Source organism: Mangifera indica, chromosome 17, assembly GCF_011075055.1.
Source record: "Mangifera indica cultivar Alphonso chromosome 17, CATAS_Mindica_2.1, whole genome shotgun sequence".
Classification (NCBI taxonomy): domain Eukaryota; kingdom Viridiplantae; phylum Streptophyta; class Magnoliopsida; order Sapindales; family Anacardiaceae; genus Mangifera; species Mangifera indica.
In genome coordinates this window covers 3,405,359-3,429,895 of record NC_058153.1, presented here as the reverse complement: position 1 = coordinate 3,429,895, position 24,537 = coordinate 3,405,359, and the positions used below count along the sequence as shown (strand labels likewise).

Sequence of the window (24,537 nt, the reverse complement as noted above, 5' to 3'; positions counted from 1 at the left end):
AAATAATATTGCACATTCTGTTTAGTCTTAAATCTCTGCGTTACACATATTATAGAATGAGATAAGAAATTTATCTTATATTATAAAGTTAACAAAACCTATTAGTTTGAAGAGTAAAATTATTATTAATTAATAATATTAAAAAAATTAAAATTTTATCTTATTTTTCTTTCAAAATCGTAAAAAACTAATAATTTTTTTCACTTAAAAGTTTAAAAAGTTATATTTCTCCCTGCTTAGGTTTGTAATTTTTTACCTTGTTTCTTTTACTATCGGCGTCAGTTAAGACTCTCTTTAGCCCATCTTCTTTATTTGTTGTTGTCGAGTTTGATCGAAGAAAGACAAAAATATGACAAATTGATAGAAGGATTGTATACATCCATAAAGACCATTGATGAATGAATTGACCACTATTAGGTCAGATTCAGAGGTGGATTGAATCATGACTAAATCGTGATCGATTGTTCAATCGATGGTTTGTATATGTGTTTGGTTTTCCTTTGATTCGTCATCTTTTTTTCTTTCTTCAATTATGATTGTCAATAACAAATAAAAGGGATGGGCTGAATAGGGTTTTATCTTGTTTTCATTGTCAAAGAAACAAAGAAAAAATTACAAATCCTAACAAGAGAAATATAGTTTTTTAAATTTTTAAATAAATAAAAGTATTAATTTTTAAAATTAAAAAATAAAAAATTTCAAAACTAATAAAATTTTATTAATTTTAACCATTGGTTTGTGAACATACGAGATTAAAAAAAAAAAAAATGGAGTGAAAATTTGAGAAAGGTTAAGCCGTTTAGCCTGTATCACATACATGCACATGCTATTGATGTGTCCTGCTGTTCATTAACCATTGTCTCAATCATCAACTTGTACTTGTATATAATTTCACATTAAAAAGAAAAGAAGAAAAAAAAAAAAAACGTGTCTGATTGGACAAATATGTAAATGCGCACCCTGTCACTTCAGCGACCGATGTGTCGTCGGTTCTAATATACAATAGCCAACATGCAATAAACTAACAAATATCTCCTCTGGCTCCCTCTCACACCAGCAACTTCCAATAACACGCCTTTAATTTATATTTTTATCTGCCAGTGGAAATTTGAACGGCAAACAAAAATTTTATATATAAAAAATTATGAATTTAAATATTTTTTTCTGTGACGTATCAAATTTAAATTTATAATTTATTTGATTAAATAATTATAAAATTAATTATTTAATTCGAAATTTATTTTATTTAATATGATTAATATAATCCAATTTATAAGGATTTATGGTTAAAAATAGAATTACAATAATACAGTGTTATTAAAATTAGATCATATTGATCTGTTCAATCGATTCAATTCACTTAAACGATCGAATTTTATCTTTATATATATATATTTGTAAAAAAAAAATCAAAATGATAATAGATAATGTTAAAATAGTAAGACTCACTACGTGATTGAAAGTTAAATAGTTGTAATTAAAAATAAATAAATATTAAATTTAGAGAGAAGAGTTATTGAAAATAAATAAAAATTAATTAAAAAATGATTAAATTAAATTAATTTTGGTGGATTAAAATAAATTAATTATTTATACAGATGTTTTTAATAAAAAAAAGTTAGATAAGTGTTATTAAATTATTCTGTTTAAATATATATTATTTATATTTAAAAAATATGATAAATAATTAATAGTATTTAAGAAACATTTTATAGTTTAAAAACCAATTTAACTATTTAATTAAATCGATCAAACTATAAACTATAAACTAATAATACCTCTTATTTGGTTATCGGTCTGTTTTTTAAAATATTGCAATAACATGTGTATTTGATGACGTGGCACCATGTGCATCGTCCTTTTCTCCTGATTAACCAGGGATGTGTAATGATTTAATCTATGGCAGACATCAAGAAAGTCAACCATTGGTTGGTTGGAGATGAGTAGATGCTGCGTCAGTGACTTCAAATTTTATTTTTAATAAGATGTGACAGCCACGTAAAGCTGACTCAGCTCCGACTCCACTTATACTAGTTTTTGATTGGCTGTATTATTTTGATGGAATAATTAGTTATTATCCAAATAATCTAGAAATTTAATTCGTATTAAATCAAATAGATTTAGTGATAATTTTACCATTATTATCTTCATTACAAAAACTAAGATTTTCGTTGAAGGACTTATAAGATTTTCCCTTTTCGATACTCAAGGACTTGAAACATTCCAAATTCCAAGGAAGGACTTTTTGGATTACTATAAATGGTCTCTATCACTCACAATCATTCACCACAGCCGCTTGTATATTTCGTTTTGTGTAGTCATTTAAAAGCGTTTTTCCTCGTCCGGCGAAGATGACGATCCTCATTGAGCAGCCTGCCGTCGGTATTGTTTTCTTTCTTTTCAAGCTTTTCTTGTCTTTTTCTTCTGGTTTTCTTAGCCAGTTCTTGCTCTTCGAAATCACCAGCACTTTTGTGTTTATGTTCGTTTTCGTTTTATTGATTCCAGTTTCACAAGTTGAGGAGAAGGATCTGGAGAACGGCACGGATGAGTTGATATTAGATGGCGAATTCGCGTTGCCAAAAACTTTGACGAGTGAAGGCTTTGTTGCGCCAGAGATAAATTCTTTTGGCCAAACTTTCAGGTTCTAAATTCTTTTTTCCATATCCTATTTTCTTTTTGGTTTGCATTGAAGAAATCTGACATAGGATAATGGAAACGCCTTGTAGGGATTATAATGCAGAAAGTGAACGGCAAAAGACTGTCGAAGAATTCTATCGGTTGCAGCACATTAACCAAACATATGACTTCGTAAGCATATATACATACACTCCATTATCTTAACAAGGGGCCTGATGATATAAATAAACATATTCTTATCTTGTTTGATGTAAAAATAGGTTAAGAGAATGAGGGAAGATTATGAGAAATTGGACAAAGCTGAGATGAGCATCTGGGAATGCTGTGAACTCTTGAATGAAGTAGTGGATGAAAGTGATCCTGATTTGGATGAACCTCAAATTCAGCACTTGTTGCAATCTGCTGAAGCCATTAGAAAGGATTATCCTGATGAAGATTGGTTGCACTTGACCGCTCTCATTCATGGTATATGAAAAAAAATTTCATTTTTTTTAAAATTTTGTTCTTCTAAGTGGGATTAAAAGTTAAGTTATTGATGAATTGAATCATGTGTTATTTCAGATCTAGGAAAGGTTCTTACTCTTCCTGAATTTGGGAAGCTTCCTCAATGGGCTGTTGTTGGTAAGTACTAAATTCTAACCCCCTAATATATCAGCTTTATAATTTCCCAGTTATTTTGAGCTTATTTAAATGTCTCGTAGGAGATACTTTCCCTCTTGGATGCGCTTTTGACGAAGCCAATGTTCACCACACGGTATTCAGTTACTTCTTCAACTTAAACTCAATAAACTAATGGTGAAATATTAAAATATATCTTCTGATGGAAAATTGTAAATATTTGTGCAGTATTTCAAGGGAAACCCAGATTATGACAACCCAACCTATCAAACCAAGAATGGAATTTACTCTGAGGGATGTGGATTAGACAACGTTATGATCTCATGGGGCCACGATGATTACATGTACATGGTATATATATATATATTCAAATCTTCCTACTAATCTTGTACATGTCAAATTCAGATTAGTACGTATAGTTTTATTGAATTTAGATAGGGATTTTGATAAGAAGATTTTGTATGATACATAGGTGGCCAAGGAGAATGGAACAACTCTCCCTTCTGCAGGACTGTTTATCATCCGATATCACTCCTTTTACCGTAAGCATCAGTTATTTGATTCTTCTTATACTTGCATTTGTTTATTTTCAGGTTTTTCAAACTGAATAGAATTTTTTTTTTTTTTTTAAATTTCAGCCTTGCACAAGGAGGGTGCATACACCCATCTCATGAACGACGAGGACAAGGAAAATCTCAAGTGGCTCCAAATTTTCAAGTAAGTATGATCATCTTCTATCATCCATTCAGTTCAATACCCATTTGATGAACCTAACTCATGTGTTTGTAAATTTGCAGCAAATATGATTTGTACAGTAAGAGCAAAGTTCTTGTTGATGTTGAAGCAGTAAAGCCATACTATCTTTCCCTCATTGAGAAAGTGAGTTTGCTCATAATTTCTTATGTCACTTTGTGGTTTTCATCAATCAATATTTCTATTTAACTTGAAATGTAAATTTGTCGCAGTATTTCCCTGCCAAGCTGAGATGGTGAGAAGCAGTCAGGATTTGGATGCAGCCTTGTGATTTTCATTATCTTTTAGATTTTAAGAGTAATCTGAAATTTCTATCTTGTAAAATAACAGAAGGAGTTTGCGGGGTTAATTATTTTGTGAGTTGTGTACTACTTGTTCCTTTCCTTCATGATTAAGAATTTTGCAGTGTTGTTTCGGTTTGTTAAATATACTAAGAATTGATTGTTGAATCGATTATTTTACTAGTTCATTTTTAGAGATGATGTCACTTGTTATCTCGAACTTGGTTTAACAATACTTAAGGTTTGAAAATTACATGCGATGAAACATTATAATATATCTCTATAATAGTAAACTAGTTATTTTAGTGATTAAACAGTATGATTACCCAATAAACTAATTTCAATATAAGTTATTATATTGAACGAATGATAGAATTAAAACTTTGTAATATTATATAATTATTTCAAGTGTTTTAAACATATTTAACATAAGGGCCAAAACACTATTTTCCACCCAAGGTTTAGTAAAAAGACAGATTCCTATTGGTTAACTTTCAAAAACTCAAATATCCATCCATCAGTTTAAATTTACTATTGAAATTAAGGGTAAAATGGTCATTTAACTAAACATATTAAAAATTAAATTTTTTCACATTTCTCCCCTATAGGTTTAAAAACTAACATTTCTCCCCCCACCCAAGGTTTGAAAATTTGCCATTCCCCCCTAGGGTGTGGAATTTTTTTCTAGGTTTTTTTTTACGAGCTTCTTTGTCATCATTTCCATCTCTGTCAATCTCTTTCTCCCAGTACTCTCTCTCTCACTGGCACTCCCTCTCCCTCCAAACGTCGGGGAGATGAATTGCTCTACGAAAGAGACGTTAGAGAGACAAATTGTGAGATGAAAGAGACATCGAGGAGACGGATAATGCGATGATGGTGCCGAGGATAATTCAAATTTTAATTTTAATAAAATTCATTATGAATTAACTTGAGAATTTTAATTTTAATAGATTTGATTTATTATAAATTATTGACTTCAAATTTTAATAAAACAATTAACTTGAGAGATAATTGGAAGAAGTTTGATTGTAGTTACAGGATTTAAAACTTTCAAATTTTAAGTTTGATTTTAAATTTGAAAGTTCAATTTTTTTTTTAAATTTTAATATTAAATAAAATAGTACACAAACCGTATAAAATCAGATTTCGGCTAACCGTTTGTCATTGGATTTGACCAACTCTTTGACTGATCAACAACTAAAACTGGATTAAGGATTGGTTTCCCATGTCGATTTTGATGACACTTATCCGTAATATTATTAAAATCTATTTAGTCGTTTATTGTGCCATAATTTTAGAAAATAATTGAAACAAGAAGTACGTGAAAAAAGGGTAATCTGAACACGAATATTATGTTAAGTAGATAACATTTTTTTAACAATAAAATTATGTTTGCTTATTTTTGATACACAATTTATATACACATATGAGGTATTATCATGTGTTTAGATGTTTCTTTATTATATGATGACATATGTTTTAAAATCATTTAATTACATAATGACACATTATTGTGTACATAAATTATGTATCAAAAATAGATACACATAGTATTACTCTTTTTTTCAAGAATTCTATTGCTAGAACCGTAGAAATTTCTTCCTAGAGTACTTATACGTTACGGTTGATTTATGGATAATATTTAAGATTTATTTGTAACATCTTTATCCACAGACTTAAAATCTAAATAATGCGGCAACGACTTTACTTCTGCGATAATATCTTATTAACTGAAATGCCAAAAGACTTATTCCCACGTAAGTTTTAATTCATTCTCAAATTTCTATCCGTAAAATTTTAAAAATTCAAATACTTATTTATTTTGTTAAATTTTGCTATTAAACAAATTTTGTTATGACATAAATTGTGTAGTATTGGATAAATCAAATTTTATTAGTTTTACATAGTTTTTTAGGATCAACGGATTTATTGAGTTTGATTGAATTTTAAATAAGTTAATATTTATATATAAATCAAAATGTATTATAAACTAATTTACGGTTTAATCAGTTAAACCAACGGATTTGATCTAATTTTAAAAACAGTTAGAACTTCCCACTTTCAGCTTTGAAAGTTTAACACAAATTCTATAAAGTATGTGGAATTTTTTAAATTTATAGCATTTCGGGTTAGGGTAGAGATAAAGTCCCTAGCCGGCCAAAAAAATTTTCAAATCCGAGAAAAAGGATTGAAGAGTAACCATTTTCAGAGCTATAAAGATTCTGCACACATTTTTCAATAATCAAATGGGATATCAACACCTGCTTCTAAAGATTAGTAAAACTAGTGCAATATTAGAATTTCTAAGATAAAACTTCGGGTTTAAACTTCTATCACGTTTGTGAAATTTTGATTTATATGATGTAATAATTGTGGGTCTTTTCATTGTGTTATGAGTTTAGTCATCCAACAAATATAGGCGGGACATCGATTATCAAAAAGTTAAAAAAAACCAACACCTGAATATATGGAATAATCACATTTTTTGGCATGGATCAGACCAAACTTTCAAGTATAGGTTGATTTAAACTAGGTTTTTTGGGTTCAAAGAAATTTTCCCGGTTTTTATTTGGTTTAACTTTTAATTAGTGAATGGTTAAATGAAGCATGTATTAAAGACCGATTCCCAGTTGAACCAACTAAACCAACCAGTCCGACTGAATTTTGACAACTTTGCTCTTGACGGCAATAACATAAAATATTCATGCTCAGATTACCCTTTTTCAGGTACTTGTTTTATAAAATTATGGCAAAATAGAAGAGGATATTTAATAAACCGAAAAGACAGAACAAAATTCTTAATTATAACTAAAAATCTAATCTAATAGATAACATAAGTCACAGGGCTGCATCCAAATCCTGTACGTTTCACCATCTCAGCTTGGCAGGGAAATACTGCAACAAATTTAGAATTCAAATTAAATATAAATATTGATAGATGAAAACCACAAAGTCTCAGAAGAAATAAAGCAAATTAACTCACTTTCGCAATGAGGGAAAGATAGTGTGGCTTCACTGCTTCAACATCAACAAGAACTTTGCTCTTAGTGTATAAATCATATTTGCTGCAAACCCAGAAGTTAGATTCATCTAATGGGCATTGAACTGAATCGATTATAAAAAATGATCAAACTTACTTGAAAATATGGAGCCACTTTAGATTTTCCTTGTCCTCGTCGTTCATGAAGTAGGTGTATGCACCCTCCTTGTGTAAGGCTGAAATAAATATTAAAAAAAACAAAAAAGCTTCTGATCAGTTTGAAAAACCTGAAAGTAAACAATGCAGGGCTAAGAAGAATCAAATAACTGATGCCTATGGTAAAAAGAGTGACATCGGATGATAAACAGTCCTGCAGAAGAGAAAGATGTTCCATTCTTCTTGGCCACCTATGTATTACATAAAATCTACTTATCAAAATCCCTATCTAAATTCAATAAAACTATGCGTACTAATCTGAATTTGACATGAACAAGACATGTACATGTAATCATCATGGCCCATGAGATCATAACATTGTCTAATCCACATCCCTCAGAGTAAATTCCATTCTTGGTTTGATAAGCTGGGTTGTCGTAATCTGGGTCTGGGTTTCCCTTGAAATACTGTACAAATATTTACAATTTTCCATCAGAAGATATGTTTTAATATTTGAAACCATTAGTTTATTGAGTTTAAGTTGAAGAAGTAACTGAATACCTTGTGGTGAACGTTGGCTTCGTCAAAAGCGCATCCAAGAGGGAAAGTATCTCCTACAATATATTTAAATAAGCTCAAAATAACTGGGAAATTATAAAGCTGATAGATTAGGGGGTTAGAATTTAGTGCTTACCAACAACAGCCTATTGAGGAAGCTTCCCAAATTCAGGAAGGGTAAGAACCTTTCCTAGATCTGAAATAACACAGGATTCAATTCATCAATAACTTAACTTTTAATCCCACTTAGAAAATAAAATTAAAAAAAATGATTTTTTTTTCATATACCATGAATGGGAGCGGTCAAGTGCAACCAATCTTCATCAGGATAATCCTTTCTAATGGCTTCAGCAGATTTGCAACAAGTGCTGAATTTGAGGTTTATCTAAGTCAGGATCACTTTCATCACTACTTCATTCAAGAGTTCACAGCATTCCTAGATGCTCATCTCAGCTTTGTCCAATTTCTCATGCTCTTTCGTCATTCTTTTAACCTATTAATTTTTACATCAAATCAAATCAGATGATTAAGAATATATCAATACCCATTTATATTATTTAATCAGGTCCCTTATGCTTACCAAGTCATATGGTTAATGTGCTGCAACCGATAAAATTCTTCGACACTCTTTTGCCTTTCACTTTCTTCATAATTCCTACAAGGCCATATGTCAGATTTCTTTCAAAAAGAAAATGGGATATGGAAATAAAAAAGAAATTAGAACCAGAAAGTTTGGCCAAAAGAATTCATCTCTGGCGCAACAAACCATCATTCATACCCTTCTCTTCAACTTGCGAAACTGGAAGTAAAAGAAAAGTGCAGGTGATTTCGAAAAGAAAACCAGAAGAAAAAGATAAGGAAAATCTGAAAAGACAGAAAACAAATACCGATAGCAGGCTGCTCGGTGGGGATAGTCATCTTCGCCTTAGGAGGAGAAACGCTTTTAAACGACTAGGCAGAACAATATACACCACTGGCAGTGGCCGTGGCGAATGCGAGTTAGTGATGGAGAGTATTTGTAGTAATTGTAAAACTCTTTTCCTTGGCATTTGGAATGTTTCAAGTCCTTGCATATCGAACAACTGAAATCTTACAAGTCAACGAAAATCTTCCTTTCTCTCTACTATTTTTTCCAGGAGAGCAAAGTTGGGAACACGTGACAGATAAATAAAGTAGGGTAAATGTGTACTTTAGAAAAATTTAATATTATGGGTCCAAAGTGAGCATTCAGAAATAGATTGATACGTGACATAAGGTTATTAAGCTTTTGATGATGAGAGAGTTTAATTGGCCTTTTTACCCTCTGAGCAATAAAAAGAAATAGACAAAGTCCCCTCCCTAGTTTAATAAAAAAAATGTGTAAGTTTATTTGGCACTATCGTTCTACAGACCTGGGAGGAAGATTTTGTTTTAAGATTGATATTCACTCTTCTCTATATCAATAAGATAGCACAAATATGTTTTTCTATATTCTTAATCTTTCAATTACAATGATTCATAACCAGATGTATTTAAATTATAAATTTAGACAAAAGTTTAATGTTCTGTAATTTTATTATTAGTATTAAATTTTTTTTTTCTGCCTACATAACTCTTCTAAGTGCACGTGTCTTACAACATCCAAGCAGAATAACAAACTAAAAATAATCATATTTTTACTTGGAAACCCAAAAAAAGACCGTTGTCTTCCATGGTACCAGTAAATTGTTACCGGGGCACAAATATGTAACCCAGTTCATATTTCTTCTTACTCAGAGCTTGTACCTTCCAAAAAAGGTAGAAAATGACTAAACTGTGCTGTCCTTCGTATAGAAGATGTTAAGAAACTCAATTGCTTTATTGTCTTCAAGTCTTGCTTTGAAGGAAACACTACTTTGATGTCCACCCATGGCAGGATAATCAACTGGCCGGGGTTATTGGAGGAGGCGGTGGAATGTACTTTATTCCAGCAGTAACCCAAGTTTTCTTTTAACCATTTTATCTTGGGGATGGATGAACTGTCTCCTACTAACATGGATCTTACCAATTTCATAAGAGCAATGCAAACACATTTTTTAGTATACAAATGTGTCATCATGTGATTAAGTGTTATTTTATCTTTAATTCAAAATCATTCAATCACATGATGACGTATCAATTGTGTACTAAAAAATATATACATATAGTTTTATTGATTTCCTAAACACTTTTTGAGTATACCTTACTTTTCTACAGCTAACACCAAGTATGGTTCTGTATGAAAACTGGGCTGTAATTGATGGTAATCACATTGAGCTTGCTGATGAAAGAAAGCTTTTGTTGGAAGAGGGGGGTCACCAACTGGAGGCTGGAGCAGGGGGAGCTATTGTTCAACTTCTTGTTGAAAACCTGCAAAACCCCATCAATATAAGCAGAAAAAATGGAAAAGAAATTCATGCCCAAATATTCCATGGAACACTCCTGCAGTAAGCGACCGTAGAAAGAACGGGAAGCCAGCAATCATTTGATTTCACCGCAGGTAGAAACACTTAACAGAAGGAGAAAGGCAATTAGCTGGCTCTGCTCAGAAGCTTTGTTGTATAATTATAGTTATGGCTTTGCTCATAAGCTTATAATGTTAATTTTCTTCAACAAAATTTGCGGCCTCTAGCTGCAATTCAGAATTGATATTCAAAAGGGTCTGTTTCAGGGTCTTTAACTTCATAAATATACGGACACCTTATTATAATACTCGGTCAATAAGAGAGTGTTTGATTTTTGAAATACTTTATTACTAAAATTAAAATATTATCTTAAAAATAAATTACCTTAAATATTATTGGGCAAAAATTATTACTATATTTGATAAAATTTGACAAAAATAAATATATATAAATAATTATTGTATTCGATTAAAGATAATAAAAAATATTAATATATTATTTTACTTAAATACCCTTAGATATAATTATTCTAAAATATTGTTTATGTTATTTATTATATTAATTAAAAATAAGATTATTTTTGTCCAAAAAAATCAATAAATAAATTATATATTATAATAAAATTACAAATACTTTAATAATTTTTTAATACCTAAGGTGAATATAGTTTTTAGATTACCTCTTATATTACCTGTTACATCATCATTGATAATAAAATATTACCGAAATTTTTTATTACTTATAAACCAAATAAAATAATGTAAATAACAAAAAATAGAGTACTAGAATAATCTTTAATCCTCCTCAACCAAACACACCCTAATTGGCTTGATTCAATCTTAGCTATTACCAATGACCATATATAGTTTGCACAAGAATGAATCTAATTAAGGTTTATGAAAGATGTGAAGCAGAAAAATGAAGCCAGCAGCCTAGATGTTATGTTTGTTCTAAGATTGAAAAACCTTTCAGATGGCATGAAGACTGCAATGGGCTCATTGTTAGGAGTGACGAATGCATCTGTATACTTCACACAATATGCACTAATCAGATTTTTATCGATAAAGAACAATCTTTTATGTTAACTTCCAAAGAATTTGACACTGTTTGAACTTCATTGTATAAAAGGAAACAAAAACAAGCCATCAACCCATCATCAAACTCGTACAAAAACCTACTGCATATAGCTATTTCAGGATGACTTGTCCATCAGTTGTATCGGTGTCAGAATGATTGACTTGCTTGTCTCGACAATACACCCATTCATGACCATTTCTTCCAACATGAAATGTGCTTTCTCTAAATGGAACATGATGTCTAATTCACACTACATAATTATAAGAGCTAAATCAGTTCTTAAAATCGTAAATAGCAGACGATACATTTATGAAAGGCCAAACGACTATTTCCCACCCAAGGTTTGATGTTTTCTCAAATGTCCCCTTTTTAACTATGAAAACACCAAACACTCACCCATAAGCAGTTAAAATTAACGGAGGTAAAGGTAAAATTGTCATTTTCTCTATAATATTAAAAAATAAACTAAAATATAATTTCTTTTTGCCCCCCTAAAGTTTGAAAACAAAAATTTTCCCCTAGCCTAAGTTTTAAAAAATGACAGTTTCACCCTAGGGTTTGGTTTTGAAATCTCCGGCGATCTCTCCGGCTCCGTTGCCGACGGCCTCTCTCTCCCGAAGAGTCCTCTCCTTCCGACGATCCCTTTCCTCCCATTTGGAGGCCCGATCGGCGTCAGAGACGCCTTGGGAGACGAAGAACTTCGTCGGGTTCGTCTTCCCAAACGAAGACGAAGCCGTCGTCTTCGTTTGGGAAGACGAAGAACTTCGTCTCCCAAGACGTCTCCGACGCCGATCGGGCCTCCAAATGGGAGGAAAGGGATCGCCGGAAGAAGAGGACTCTTCGGGAGAGAGAGGCCGTCGACAACGGAGCCGGAGCGGTCGTTGGAGATTTCAAAACCAAACCCTAGGGTGAAACTGTCATTTTTTAAAACTTAGGCTGAGGAAAAATTTTAGTTTTGAAAGTTAAAAGGAGCAAAAAGAGATAAAATTTTCAGGCGTTAGGGTTCTGTTAAATTTAACCGGCCATGGGTGGATGTTTGGTGTTTCTATAGTTAAAGGGTGAAAACTTGTCATTACAGCATACCTTGGGTAGGAAATAGTCGTTTGGCCTTTATGAAAACCAAATTGACAAGCTTGGTATCTCAGTCATAAAAAAAATTCATCTCATGAGAGATCTTACCACGTTGCCAAAATGTCGATCCATGGTTTCTACTAATAAGTGTATGAACTCCAAGATAGCGAGCTCATTCTGCAACATGGAAGACAGTTTTAAAAAACTATCAAAAAAGAAAAAAAGGATACTGAAACATAGAAAAAGAAATGTTCGGTGGTGAGTGCTGGTCACCAGGCAAGTGTCAGATCAACAAAAATAAATAAGCACTAAGCTTCAATTAAATTAATATATAACATAAACATCTCCAAACATTCTCTTTATTTTAATTTTAGATAAAAGACACCTATTTCCTCAAAAAAAAGACAAATAGAGCTATATCATCAATCTTCACTGATCATTCTTATTATTTTGTTCATCACAAAGAACCTCAGCTTCAGGAATTCCGCACAGATATCCACTACTGAAACTTTTGATTAGTTAATATTTAGTCTTACACCTCATTTCATTAATTCTTTTAATGGACAAAACTAACTGTAACAGAGATCTGTAGCAAATTGAAAGAGTAATGCTACAAATCCTAAATTCTTATCTAAAGACTTGTATCCAACAGAGATAGAGATTGAATTAAGCTCACATATGGATGATGAGATAATGTAACAACTATGATAGGAATCAGGATTTCTATATTCTTCATGAATCAGAACCACAACTCTAATATCAGTCAAAAGGATCAAAATGGCAAACTAATAACGAACCATTTAGACTCAAATCTGATAAATAAGTAATTTACTGACACATCAGATACAAGACAACTAGACTTTCTAAAAAGAATAAAAAACTCCATAGATGACAATCAGGCACCTTCAAATGCATTCACAAGTCACAACAATTGAACTGCCACCTCAATGTGTGTGGATGGTATAACTTGATCTTAAAACAAAGTAGTTCACATAATATCAATAGAAACCACCGGCTGAAGATATGATCTCCAAAAATTTAAAAAAAAAAAAAGAATCTATCTCCCAAATAAATTTGAAAGCTATATCCAAAGACAATGTAATGCAAGAAAGCTTTGATAGCATATAAACAAAGACACCAGCCAGTTGCAGGCGAATGAATTAGATGGTGTAAGTGAACAGGGTCTTCAATTCAAAAATACTTTCAAATTTCAAATTAATTCCATAAATTTGGTGCCACAATTATCTTAAAACAGGTAAATAAAGCGTTAAAACTTACTTCATCATTATCAACTCCGACTAAGAAAAACAGCGATGCATAGCGCCGGTAAACGATTTTATAGTTGCGATGCTCAACGAAAGAGCACTGTCTCACATACACAGATATAAATTAGGTAGAAAGAAGCCTTAATTATGAAATCCAGAAGCAGAAAATGTAAAACTTGAAGTTGAATCAGAATTGTAGGGATCTAAACCTGTTGCTCGGTGCGAGCGAGACATTTGCGAACAATTTCGCCCTCAAGGGCGCGTCGTTCTTCGAGGGTGAGCCATTCGTAATACTGGGCGAGACGTGTCTGGCCTTGTTTGTTGACCATCAAGATGAATCTGATCCCCATCTTCTTCCTTGATCTACCCAACTTCTGATTCTGATGCCACGCCTCACGCCCTCTTTAATTTTATATACGAAACAGAAATTACTCTTTCCTCCTCCTGATATCGTTAAGTTGGAAACTGTTGACGTTTTTCCTTCTCGTTTTTACTATTGTAATTGTGTTGTATTGAATAAACCCCATAATAGATTTTACAGAGTACTCACTAATTTCGTTATTATTCACACACCGCCCGATTGAGTAATGTTATATATACATATTTTTTTTTTATTAATCAAGAAACCCCATAAGCATAACAAAGATTTGAACTCAGATTTTTTCCTTATAATATACTTTTAATATATAATTTAAATACGCAGATGATATATTATTTTGTAATTAGATATTATTTTAATTTTAATTTAAAATTATTTAATCACGTGATGACATACCATCTATGTGTCTAAATTATGTATAAAAAATATATATGTAGTTTTATTACCTTAATTTTATATACTATTGCACCGATCTATGAATAAAATTATTTGTAAAATTATACAACAAATATAAAAAAAATCTTACTAATTATTTATACAAATTGATATAAGTGTATTTAATTTAGTGATTTTGAAATGAGAGAACTTACGACAATGTATCATAAGGTTTTCTTCAGTCATCAAATGATGGAACTTAGAATACACTTATGGGAAGAATGTTGAAGCATTTACATGGTAATGAAGGACGTGACTTCTTAACACAGTCAGGCTGAAATTAGGTTTTCTTGATTAACCCCAAAAAACTTATTTGCTGAATTGCAAAGTTTTTGCATTCAACTGAATCAGTTTGTTTTTCACTTGTTGAAGAGGCCAGTGCTCCATGGTGTGCCAATTAATTTAAGGAAACCATCATAGAGAAATCAATGGTGAGTGGCAAAGTCTACAAGATTAATTTCAGCATGACCAAGATTTACAGAGCAAAGGGATTGGTCAATCTCACAATTGGGGTGATTTTATAGGAGACTTCTAAGTCGATTAATTATGTTAAAGATGATGTAGGATTAAGTACTTAAACATAGCAATAAAAAGTAGTGTTATGTGTATAATTTTGTACACAAATAACGATGTATTATCATACGATCTGATAGTTTAGCATTAAAGATAAATTAATATCTAATCATATGATGACACATAATTGTTTGTGTATAAAGTTAGTATCTATGTGCATAATTTTATTATTATTTTTTAATCTTTACATCTTTTTCTACTCAATTTGAAAAATTTTCATCTATTTTGACATTAGACCAATTGTCATTGGTGGTCACGAAATCACCTTGTGCTCTTTGCCATTGTCGAAAATGGCACTCTAACGTTATTTGCCTTAAGCTTTGTTACATATACTCTAAACTCTTATCTCACGACTAGAGTTGAATTTGAATTGAATTGAGCGCAAACTCGTTTGAGCTTAAGCTTGACTCAATTTGCATAAAACTAAGCTCGAACTCACTTCAAATGAGCTCGATCATTATTAAAATAATATCGTTTTAATGTATATTGATCAAAATAACATCGTTTTGTATTAAAATTTTTAAGTTCGCGAGTTTAACGCGCTAAACACCCCAAAGTTTGAGCTCTGAAATGTTGAACTTTTAGACTCGAATTCGAACTCGTTCAAATTCGAATAAACTCGATTCGAATCTAACCCTACTTACGACTATTATTTTACTAGATACAACATCCACTATTGTCGGGAATACACCAAAAACTTTATATCTAATCTTGATTTTGTCATCTCCCTCAACTTCTGGCGTTACCCCAACCACTTATGGATCATGCTTGTTCACCTTCATCACCAGAATTAGCTTTTTTTTTTCAAAACTAGTATCCTTAAGTTCAATCACGTTAACTTCTTAAAAAAACCTTTGGTTTAGCCTCAATCTCCTCTCTTTTAACAGCTTCCTCCTTAAGCAACAATGACGGTGACTTCAGAAGCAACTTCTTCCAGTTTTTAGGCCTATTTTCGTTGTTTTAAATTCACTATTTGAATACCAATTTGATAGAACCTATACATCAACGTTGGTAACAAGGGATGCTAACATGTCACCACTCCGGCACCAATTTTATAGAAATCTACTCAATCAATGTTGATATCAAGAGGTGTCACTCCTCCGAAAGTTTCTCCTATGGGTATCAGAAACCTCATACAACTTTTCCCCCTAATTAATTATTACCCTAGAGCAATATTATATATATGCACTTTTCGATATATAATTTGTACACAAAAATGATGAATAGTTATATGATTATATATTATTTTATCTTTAATTTAAAATTACTCAATCATATGATAACATATTATCTATATATTTAAATTATGTATAAAAACATATACGTATAATTTTACTATTACTTGATAGCATGGGTGGTTTTGTCAAGATATTTAGGCTAAAATATTGTCTTTGATTTCTTTCTTTGTGATGTCTTAGAAACAACATGAATTACTAAGTGCTCATCCATTAAGCATATTTTATTATTAAAAATTTCACAAACTTTCATTCTTAGTTAGGTTATACATATTGAATGCAATTCTGTAAGCCCTTTTCAACATGATTACAGAGTTACATAGTCTACCACATGCCAAGACTAAACTCATCAATTAAGCATATTTTGGCATGTAAAACATAAATCACACCAAAGAAGATATGAAAAGTTTTAAGCTTCATAAAATCATTACTTCAAGAAATTAAAACAAGACTAGAATCTTATTTTAGAATCTTGATCCCACTATTAAATAGTGCATTCTTGCAACACTACTGCAAAACTGAATCAAGATGAGGAATTATAAGGAAGTTTTCACTTACCATTTTCTTAATATTCTAATACTCATATTTCATAGACTAACCTATTTGTTCACCGAACTGTCATCACTACAAATCCCATCCTCCAACAATTGGGTTGGTGACACTTCCTCTTTCTTGTCTTCAATCACATCCTTGGGACTCAAAAAGCTTGGCTGATTTGTGGAGGACAGTAGTCTTGCCCACATCCTATCTGTAATCACCACCTTATTCTGTTTTTCATTGATTCGCTGCATATCAGCAGTTCAAATATTAATCAGTGAAAAAAGCAAAACTTTTACTTTCATAACATCAGGATTATAGAAAGGTTGAAAATTGCCAAATTTAACATATGTGAATGATTATCAGGTGAACTCACATAGAAGGGTATATAAGTTTGCCTGCCATTCACAAGACCGCTGGTATAGCCAGTATACCCAGCCATGGCTCCATGTACAACACTTTGAGCAAGAAGTGTGCAGTAAACATTATCGGCTGCGTTACTTGGAATTGCACGAATCATGTAAGTAGGATCTGCCAGTCAATTCCCAATGAATCATGTATAACGCTTTAACATACCAGGAACTGACAATCTTCTAAAAACAAGATGTAATATCATGGAATTTAAGAAGTACCAACCAATATATTTAAGGTTTATGGCCATCTTATTGTGCTTTGAAAAATGATCCTGCAAAACACCAGAATATGACCAATTAATTAACAAACGAAAAGTTAGTATCTTGGGGCTAGAAAGATGGAGTCCTGTGACAGTAACACGATATTATGATTTGTGTGTTGTGAATCATACAGAATCTAACAATAGTACGGTCATGAAACAAGAAAAGAAAAAAAAATGCTGCAAACACCTGAATGACTCATTTCTAAGTTGGTAATGTCAAAAGAAGAAGAATGCATGATAGATACCTTGATTTTATGTGATATCCACAGCCCAACATCTTCGAGAAGTTTGTTTCCTGAAGCATCCTGCTGGGACATTGAATTGATGCTCTCAGCAACCAAGTCTTGTCCTGCACCTTCAGCTATCACAATAACCATGTGTCCACTTTCTTTGAGTCGTTTCTGGATAAATTCAAAAAGTCCACCCTCCCCTTCAAGATAAAAGGGTGACTCAGGAATTAAGCAACAGTCTACATCGCGGCTTGCAAGAGTAGCATACATTGCAATAAACCCTGCACCATTTATTGAGTTTAGATTAAGAAATGAACTTAGGTTACATGATGGCCTATTTTTAGATTAAATATCATGGAATTTTTACAAGTTACATTCAATTAAGAAATGAACCACAAAAAGTCAGTAAATGGTAAAGGGGAAATTTTGATAAGCACAAGATAGCTTTATTAGTAGAAATAATAACTACCCAATTGTAAAGGTTAGGCATTTGCTTATAAGATATTTGCACTGACAAAAACTCATCAAGAAGCAGATAGCCAAGGGTAATGAAATATTAAAAAGATCAATGATAAATAAAGATGGGGTAAATGACATTGTCATAGAAATAGAAACATCATGTTTATATAGGGCTTTATGCTCTATAGCATTATAAATATGAAAGTCAGAAACACTAAGACAAGATGTATCAACTTTTTATATCACTAAAAAGCCACAGGTCAATGCAATAGAAAGATGTAATCCAGAGAGCCAATGTTGGAAATGTATGCATAACCAATTTTAAGGAGCAATAGTTAAATGATTTCTATCATGTAATTTCCAGTCAACCAAATATATACATACTTATACACATTGATTAAGATTTCTAACAAAACAGGAGCTTACCACTATAGCGACCCATCAACTTCACAACTCCAATACCGTTCTCAATACTTTCAGCTTCAACATGTGCTGCATTAATAGCACGTTGAGCTTCCTCAACAGCAGTGTCAAAGCCAAAAGACCTGTCAATAACCTGTCACATAAAGAACAGTTTTCATAATTACACAATCTGACGTATGAGGTGACATATTTATCTCAGCAACACTCCAGTAGTTGTAACAGGCAAGAAGGGTACCGGAATGTCATTATCAATGGTTTTGGGGATCCCAGCAACTACAACTTTGAGACCACGTTTTCTGACTTCCTGAATGAAAAGAACAGGTAATTTTATTTCAATATATACATTGATTGCAGTAACTTCAAAGGATTCTAGATAACATTAATACTTTCATCAAAACCACAAAACAAAAAAAGGAAAAAGGGAAACGTCACAGCCAGCAAGACCCTAAAGAAAAATAGCAAGTAACTGATGAGTTCATATATATCAACTTCTGAGCAATTAATAATTGACAGAATGAAGACTACCTCATATATAACAGACGCTCCTTTCTGGGTACCATCTCCTCCAATTATGTAAACCTGAGTGGCCAAATAACAAAAGATCAGAGTCCATTTTTTAGCAAAGGTGTACCTAGGTTATGATAAATACGTATAAATCTTCAGTGAAGATCAACTAAGAAAATGAATAATAACTTCCCAACATACCTGATTGATTCCTCTATCCTGAATGCTGTCGACTATCTTGGAGGTATCATATCCACCTCTTGAAGTGCCAAGAATAGTTCCACCTCGTTTATGGATGTCATTCACAACCTTGGGGGTTAGAGGAACTGTATTCTTAGCATAGAAGCCTCTGTATCCTCCCTACAGAATCCATTACTTCATCAGTTGACAATAAGACCAGTTACACAGATCAAAATACCACTTTTAACTAACAAATATACAATGGCTTTAAAAAGGAACTCTTCTTAAGTTTCAAACCCAAATCAGCATAGCCAAAAAATTGGTCTTTTACAAACAATAATATAAAAGGAAAAAAAACACCAAAAGTTTATAACTTCCAGTTGATATGAAGAAAACAATTTTGTCAAGCCTTCAAATCAGGGGTACTATATCATCATATATAGGCAACAGGTACGCTAACATATTTTTTGCACAAGTTCACCCGTAAATAACTGTACATGTTCACCAGGCATGCAGTTCAATATTAACAAGAATCATAGCAGAGGTACAATCACAACAAATAATTAGGCAGTCTCCTTCTAAGAGCTGAGGGGATATGGATATTTAATCACTTACATCTATTCCCAGCACTTTCTTTACCCCATACATATGGTAGAGGCCACACACTATTTCTCTGATCACTGTGTTTAGTCCAGGGCATAGACCACCACAGGTCACAATACAAGCATGAACTTCATCAGACTCAAAATACACCTGAGAGAAACATCAACCATCCAAAAGAATATTCAAACTCAGAGTTGGTCCTTCATTTCAGTTTCAGGGCCTCACCCCACAAGTCACAAGCACATGCATACCTTTTGACGAGGTCCAGCTCGCCGGAAATGAATTCCTCTTGGAGAATCCTTATGAACAACAACCTGCATAGGAAGGAAAGAAAACAATCACATCAAATTTAAAACATTTTCGTCTTTCAATCTCTTGTCTTAAAACACATACACCCTACTGACTTCAGCCTTAGAAAATACAACAATTTTCATTCCCACACAAATGGATCAAAGAGAAAGCATTTTCAGCTTTTGCAAATGTGAGCACGGACTTTCTGAAGAGAATTAGCCAGCAAGTATACTATTGCAAGATCCGTCTCTCTAAGCCAAACTATGTGAGGATTAATGACGGGTAGTCTCTTTCAACTCTTAAAAACGAACCACCATATTCATATTACAAATAACTAAGACAAAATTCCACTATCTAAGCAATTAGTATGAAGAAATCCTTCACTTGTACATAAAGATTAAGAATTAAAAAACCAAAAAAAGAGGGGGGAAGTCAAGAAATACAAGAAATCTGACCTTTTGTGGGACGGTGTCATCCACATGAACAAAATACTGCCTGGCAAAATGAACAATTGATCCAGTTACCTGAGAAATAATAAAACCCCAAAGGGGCAAATATAATTTATATACCGGAATCATCAACTTACTTAACAACCGAGTACGCAGGATTGTCTTGCAGGGGATTGCCATATGTCTGCACAAAAGAAATACAATAATTTGACCAATTCTTTTGGCAAATCACAAAACTCAAACACTTGACGACAAAATACAGAGGCGCATTTATTATTTAAAAAGCAAAATAGATCTCTCTACTAGAGATCAGAACTAATAACAGAATTAACAGAAACGAAGAAGATAAAAGAAAAAAGAGAAAGAAGACAGCTTACAGGAAGATCAGGAATATAATCAGATAAATGAGGAACATCTTCAAGAACATAACCAGCAGGGCCATTGACGATCTTCGGTTTGAAGTTCTCAGTAGACGACGCCATCAAAATACCTTTCCTCGGAGATCCGCTACTAAAACTGGAAAACGAACTTGAACTAAAACTCACCGGCGAAACTTAAAATCCCAGAAGCAATTTCAGAGAACTGAATCCATTAAATACAGGAGAAAACGTGTTACAAGTGAAAGAGAGAGATGAATCCATATTTCTAGGAAACTAAACAACACAGACAGCGTTTAACAAAACTGAAACCATCCAAGTACGCACAAGTTTTGTTGCTTTTTTCTTCTTTTCTGGGTGTTTGGATGGCTTTATGTAAGAATAAATGCTACTGTTAGAAACGAAACCAGCGGCTTCTTGATGTTCCAGCTTGCGTCGCGGTTTTGACGAACATGAGAAAACAGGATGCTTTTGTTCTGTGAAATAATTATTCATTTATTCTTGGATTATCTTGATTCAGCCCGGACTTTATTCTGTTATATATCCAGTAATACTGTTAAAAAAAATAAAGATTGGTGTCTCATTTAATAATTTTTAATTAAAATAAAATAATACTTAATACATAATAATATATATTTTTATTTTTTAAACTAATAATTTATAATACATAAAATAAACGAAAAAATATAATATTTATGAAATTTTATTAAAAATACTTTATTCATGAAGGGGGAAAACTATAATTATATAATATATTAATAAAATAAATTGTATAAAAAAATTAAATTCAACGAAATTTATTAACCTAAGCTAATTAAATTTTATTCAATTTATTTTAAAAATTAGAATATGCAAATAAAAATTGTCCAAAAGATTTATTCCCTTACAAAGATTAATCTTTTTCTAAGCTTTTATTTATTAACTTTAAAAAACTTAAATACTCATATATCTATTAATTTTTATAGTTACTGTAAGATAAAATCATAATTTAGTAAAAATATTAAAAAACTTAAAATTTATCATATTTTTTCCTTAAATTTAAAAATATAACAATTTCTCCTCAATTCCCACCCAAGGTTCCCTAGGGTTTCGATCCCTTCCTCTTAGATGAACATCTCTTTTCCAACTGTCAACATTCTTTGTTGCTCTTCCCTGTTATCATAGTCTCTGGCGAAGATGAAATCATTTTAATCAGAGACGAGATGAAACAGTTTTGTCATAGATGAAGATGTTTTGTTTTTTATGAACAATGTTCATTCATATCAGTGAACGACATTCACCCAGATCAATGAATGAAGATTTGAACATATCTTCATTTGAATGCGTTATGATTCTTAAACGAAAACCTAGGTTGGTGAACAAAGATTTGAATGCATCTTCATCTAAAAATATTATAAAGGGCAACATAAAGATTGAGAGGGAGAGATAAACGATCAAAAATGACTGGAAAAGAAATATTTATCGAAGAGAAGGAGATCGAAATCTTAGAGAAAAATTTGTCACTTATTAAACCGTAGTAAGAAAAAAAATTATATTTTTAAACCTATAAAGAGAAATATGATAAATTTTTAATTTTTTAAATATTTTTATTAAATAATATTTTTATTTTTAATAATAATTATAAAAATAAATAAATATTTAATTTTTAAAAATTAATAAATAAAAACTTGAGGAAGAAAATCCTAGGGTGGGAATAAATTATTTGGCCATAAAAATTTTGTTAAAGGTGATCGACATCTTATGAAAATGATCCACTGACAAAAGTCAATTTACAATCATTCTCTTCAACTCCGTTTACTCATGTGGAAAGATACAGTTAAAAGGAGATTAAAAATGATAAAAGAGTTTATTATTTTAGAGGCACGATGCGCATTTAATTGCAAATGCAGCTTACGAAGGAACATCATTCAGCGGCGTCAATAAAAATTATTATATAATTAAATATTATTTATAATTTAAAATTATTTAATTATATAATAATATATTATTATTTAATTAAATATTATTTAATATTTTTAAAAAAATATTATTTAGTATTGATAAAATTATATGTATAAATAATATATATAATTTTATACATAAATAATAATATATTATTATATAATTAAATATTATTTTATTTTTAATTTAAAATTATTTAAATATATAATAATATATTATTATTATATATTTTAATTTGTGGTGGAGCGTCGAGGTCATACGAACCATCTAGACTGGCAAACAAGTGTGTCACATCACATGGACACCGTGGCGTGTTTTGTTTCACATTATTTTCATGTAATGAGTGTTTAGTAGATCATTCTGCCATCATCATCCTTGAAAGAAACCAACCAGATCTAGAAAATTCAGTCATTCTTCATTGACTTTATTGTTTTTTATTGGGCCAAAAGAGTTCCCAAGGTTTACTCCATACCAAAAATCAACTTCGCCGGAGTTTTAAAACCTAATTACTAATTTATTATCAAATATTTGTTATTATTTTAATATTAATATTAAAAAATATATAAATTTATTTCAATTTATTTCAATTTATTTCATATTTTGAAAATAATAACTTTACTATTATTTAATTTTTTTGTTTAATTTGGAAAAATAAATATTTTCCCTTCTCCCTCTTCCACCTAGATTTTTTTTCCTCTTCTATTCAACCACAGTACTATCTTTGGTGGCCTTTTCTTTCCTACTTGACCATTAGCTAGCTCTTCTTCGTTGTCGACAGATGATGAAATGTCAAAAAAGTAGATGAGTAGATGAAAAAAAAAGTCTTCGTTTCTCCGTCTGTCGATAGAGAAAGATGAATCATCCTCATCTCTTTGTCTACTGATGGCAGGAAAGAGCCAACTAACAGTTAGGGAAGGAAAAAGAGATCACTCAAGATGGAGCAATGGCCAGAAAAGGGAGAAAAAAAAATTTAAGTAGAAGGAAATAGTTACTTTTTAAAATTAGAAAAGTTTAGGTAAAGATAAAATTATTATTTTTTAAAATATAGGAAGAACTGAGAAAATTTATATATTTTTTAATATTAATATTGCAATAATGATTTTACCTTTGTATATAATAAAAAAATTTAACATATGTTTGATAATGAGTAAGTATTTAAGTTTTTAACACTTCAATCTTGTGGGTTTTGGAATAAACTAAACTTTGGATGGGAATAAGTCTTTTGGCCTTTTTATTATTGTTCTTTATTGTCATGAAAATAAACAGTTATTCTTCTTATCATTTATGATTTTCACTTTTAAAAATAAGAAATAAATACAATAAAATTATGTATATATATTTTTATATATAATTTAAATATACAAATTATATGTTATCATATAATTAAGTAATTCTGAATTGAAAATAAAATAATATTTAATCACATAATGACATATCAAATTGTATA

At 31.3% G+C, this 24,537-nt stretch overlaps 3 protein-coding genes, 1 long non-coding RNA gene and 1 pseudogene across 7 annotated transcripts; 1 reads left to right on the top strand and 4 right to left on the bottom strand.

Moving 5' to 3' along the window:
* The first annotated feature begins 2,228 nt into the window (after positions 1-2,228).
* LOC123200951 (inositol oxygenase 2-like) lies at positions 2,229-4,464 on the top strand. Its single transcript, XM_044616373.1, has 11 exons — positions 2,229-2,382; positions 2,506-2,641; positions 2,727-2,808; positions 2,898-3,102; positions 3,199-3,258; positions 3,339-3,391; positions 3,484-3,606; positions 3,728-3,797; positions 3,894-3,972; positions 4,053-4,134; positions 4,221-4,464. The coding sequence occupies exons 1-11, from the start codon at positions 2,352-2,354 to the stop codon at positions 4,245-4,247; spliced, it is 948 nt and encodes a 315-aa protein (XP_044472308.1). The 5' UTR covers positions 2,229-2,351; the 3' UTR covers positions 4,248-4,464.
* Positions 4,465-6,977: 2,513 nt separating this feature from the next.
* LOC123201034 lies at positions 6,978-7,867 on the bottom strand. The gene is made up of 4 exons (XR_006498699.1): positions 7,772-7,867; positions 7,427-7,505; positions 7,273-7,354; positions 6,978-7,184 (listed from the first exon to the last, which is right to left on the bottom strand). It is a non-coding gene; the product is annotated as an uncharacterized LOC123201034 (long non-coding RNA).
* Positions 7,868-7,947: 80 nt separating this feature from the next.
* On the bottom strand, positions 7,948-8,901 carry LOC123200869 (annotated as a pseudogene).
* A 2,523-nt stretch (positions 8,902-11,424) lies between these two features.
* Positions 11,425-14,203, bottom strand: LOC123200529 (AP-4 complex subunit sigma). The gene is made up of 4 exons (XM_044615725.1): positions 14,008-14,203; positions 13,812-13,898; positions 12,642-12,710; positions 11,425-11,712 (listed from the first exon to the last, which is right to left on the bottom strand). The coding sequence occupies exons 1-4, from the start codon at positions 14,146-14,148 to the stop codon at positions 11,578-11,580; spliced, it is 432 nt and encodes a 143-aa protein (XP_044471660.1). The 5' UTR covers positions 14,149-14,203; the 3' UTR covers positions 11,425-11,577.
* Positions 14,204-16,818: 2,615 nt separating this feature from the next.
* LOC123200527 (ATP-dependent 6-phosphofructokinase 3-like) lies at positions 16,819-21,675 on the bottom strand. Of its 4 annotated transcripts, none has more exons than XM_044615722.1 (14): positions 21,477-21,675; positions 21,150-21,354; positions 20,910-20,956; positions 20,779-20,818; positions 20,284-20,346; positions 20,045-20,182; positions 19,451-19,609; positions 19,271-19,324; positions 18,981-19,049; positions 18,749-18,878; positions 17,879-18,144; positions 17,594-17,642; positions 17,334-17,488; positions 16,819-17,205 (listed from the first exon to the last, which is right to left on the bottom strand). In XM_044615722.1, exons 2-14 carry the CDS (start codon positions 21,252-21,254, stop codon positions 17,020-17,022), a joined length of 1,461 nt encoding a protein of 486 aa, XP_044471657.1. In that variant the 5' UTR covers positions 21,255-21,354; positions 21,477-21,675; the 3' UTR covers positions 16,819-17,019. The 4 variants fall into 4 exon arrangements, with proteins under 4 accessions (XP_044471657.1, XP_044471659.1, XP_044471658.1 ...); XM_044615724.1 differs by lacking the exon at positions 21,477-21,675 and adding an exon at positions 21,441-21,456; XM_044615723.1 differs by having other exon boundaries at positions 21,150-21,483.
* Between the last annotated feature and the right edge of the window lie 2,862 nt (positions 21,676-24,537).

Coding starts and splice junctions, on each gene's coding strand:
- LOC123200951 (XM_044616373.1), top strand. CDS start 2,352: ATGACGATCCTCATTGAGCAGCCTGCCGTCG. Junction 3,392..3,483: donor AAGCCAATGTTCACCACACG/GTATTCAGTTAC, acceptor ATATTTGTGCAG/TATTTCAAGGGAAACCCAGA. Junction 3,798..3,893: donor CCGATATCACTCCTTTTACC/GTAAGCATCAGT, acceptor TTTAAATTTCAG/CCTTGCACAAGGAGGGTGCA.
- LOC123200527 (XM_044615721.1), bottom strand. CDS start 21,214: ATGGCCCTGCTGGTTATGTTCTTGAAGATGTTCCTCATTTATCTGATT. Junction 19,610..20,044: donor AGAAAGTGCTGGGAATAGAT/GTAAGTGATTAA, acceptor TGGATTCTGTAG/GGAGGATACAGAGGCTTCTA. Junction 17,206..17,333: donor AAACTTATATACCCTTCTAT/GTGAGTTCACCT, acceptor GCTGATATGCAG/CGAATCAATGAAAAACAGAA.
- LOC123200529 (XM_044615725.1), bottom strand. CDS start 14,148: ATGGGGATCAGATTCATCTTGATGGTCAACAAACAAGGCCAGACACGT. Junction 13,899..14,007: donor TCGCTCGCACCGAGCAACAG/GTTTAGATCCCT, acceptor TATGTGAGACAG/TGCTCTTTCGTTGAGCATCG. Junction 11,713..12,641: donor ATCGACATTTTGGCAACGTG/GTAAGATCTCTC, acceptor ATAATTATGTAG/TGTGAATTAGACATCATGTT.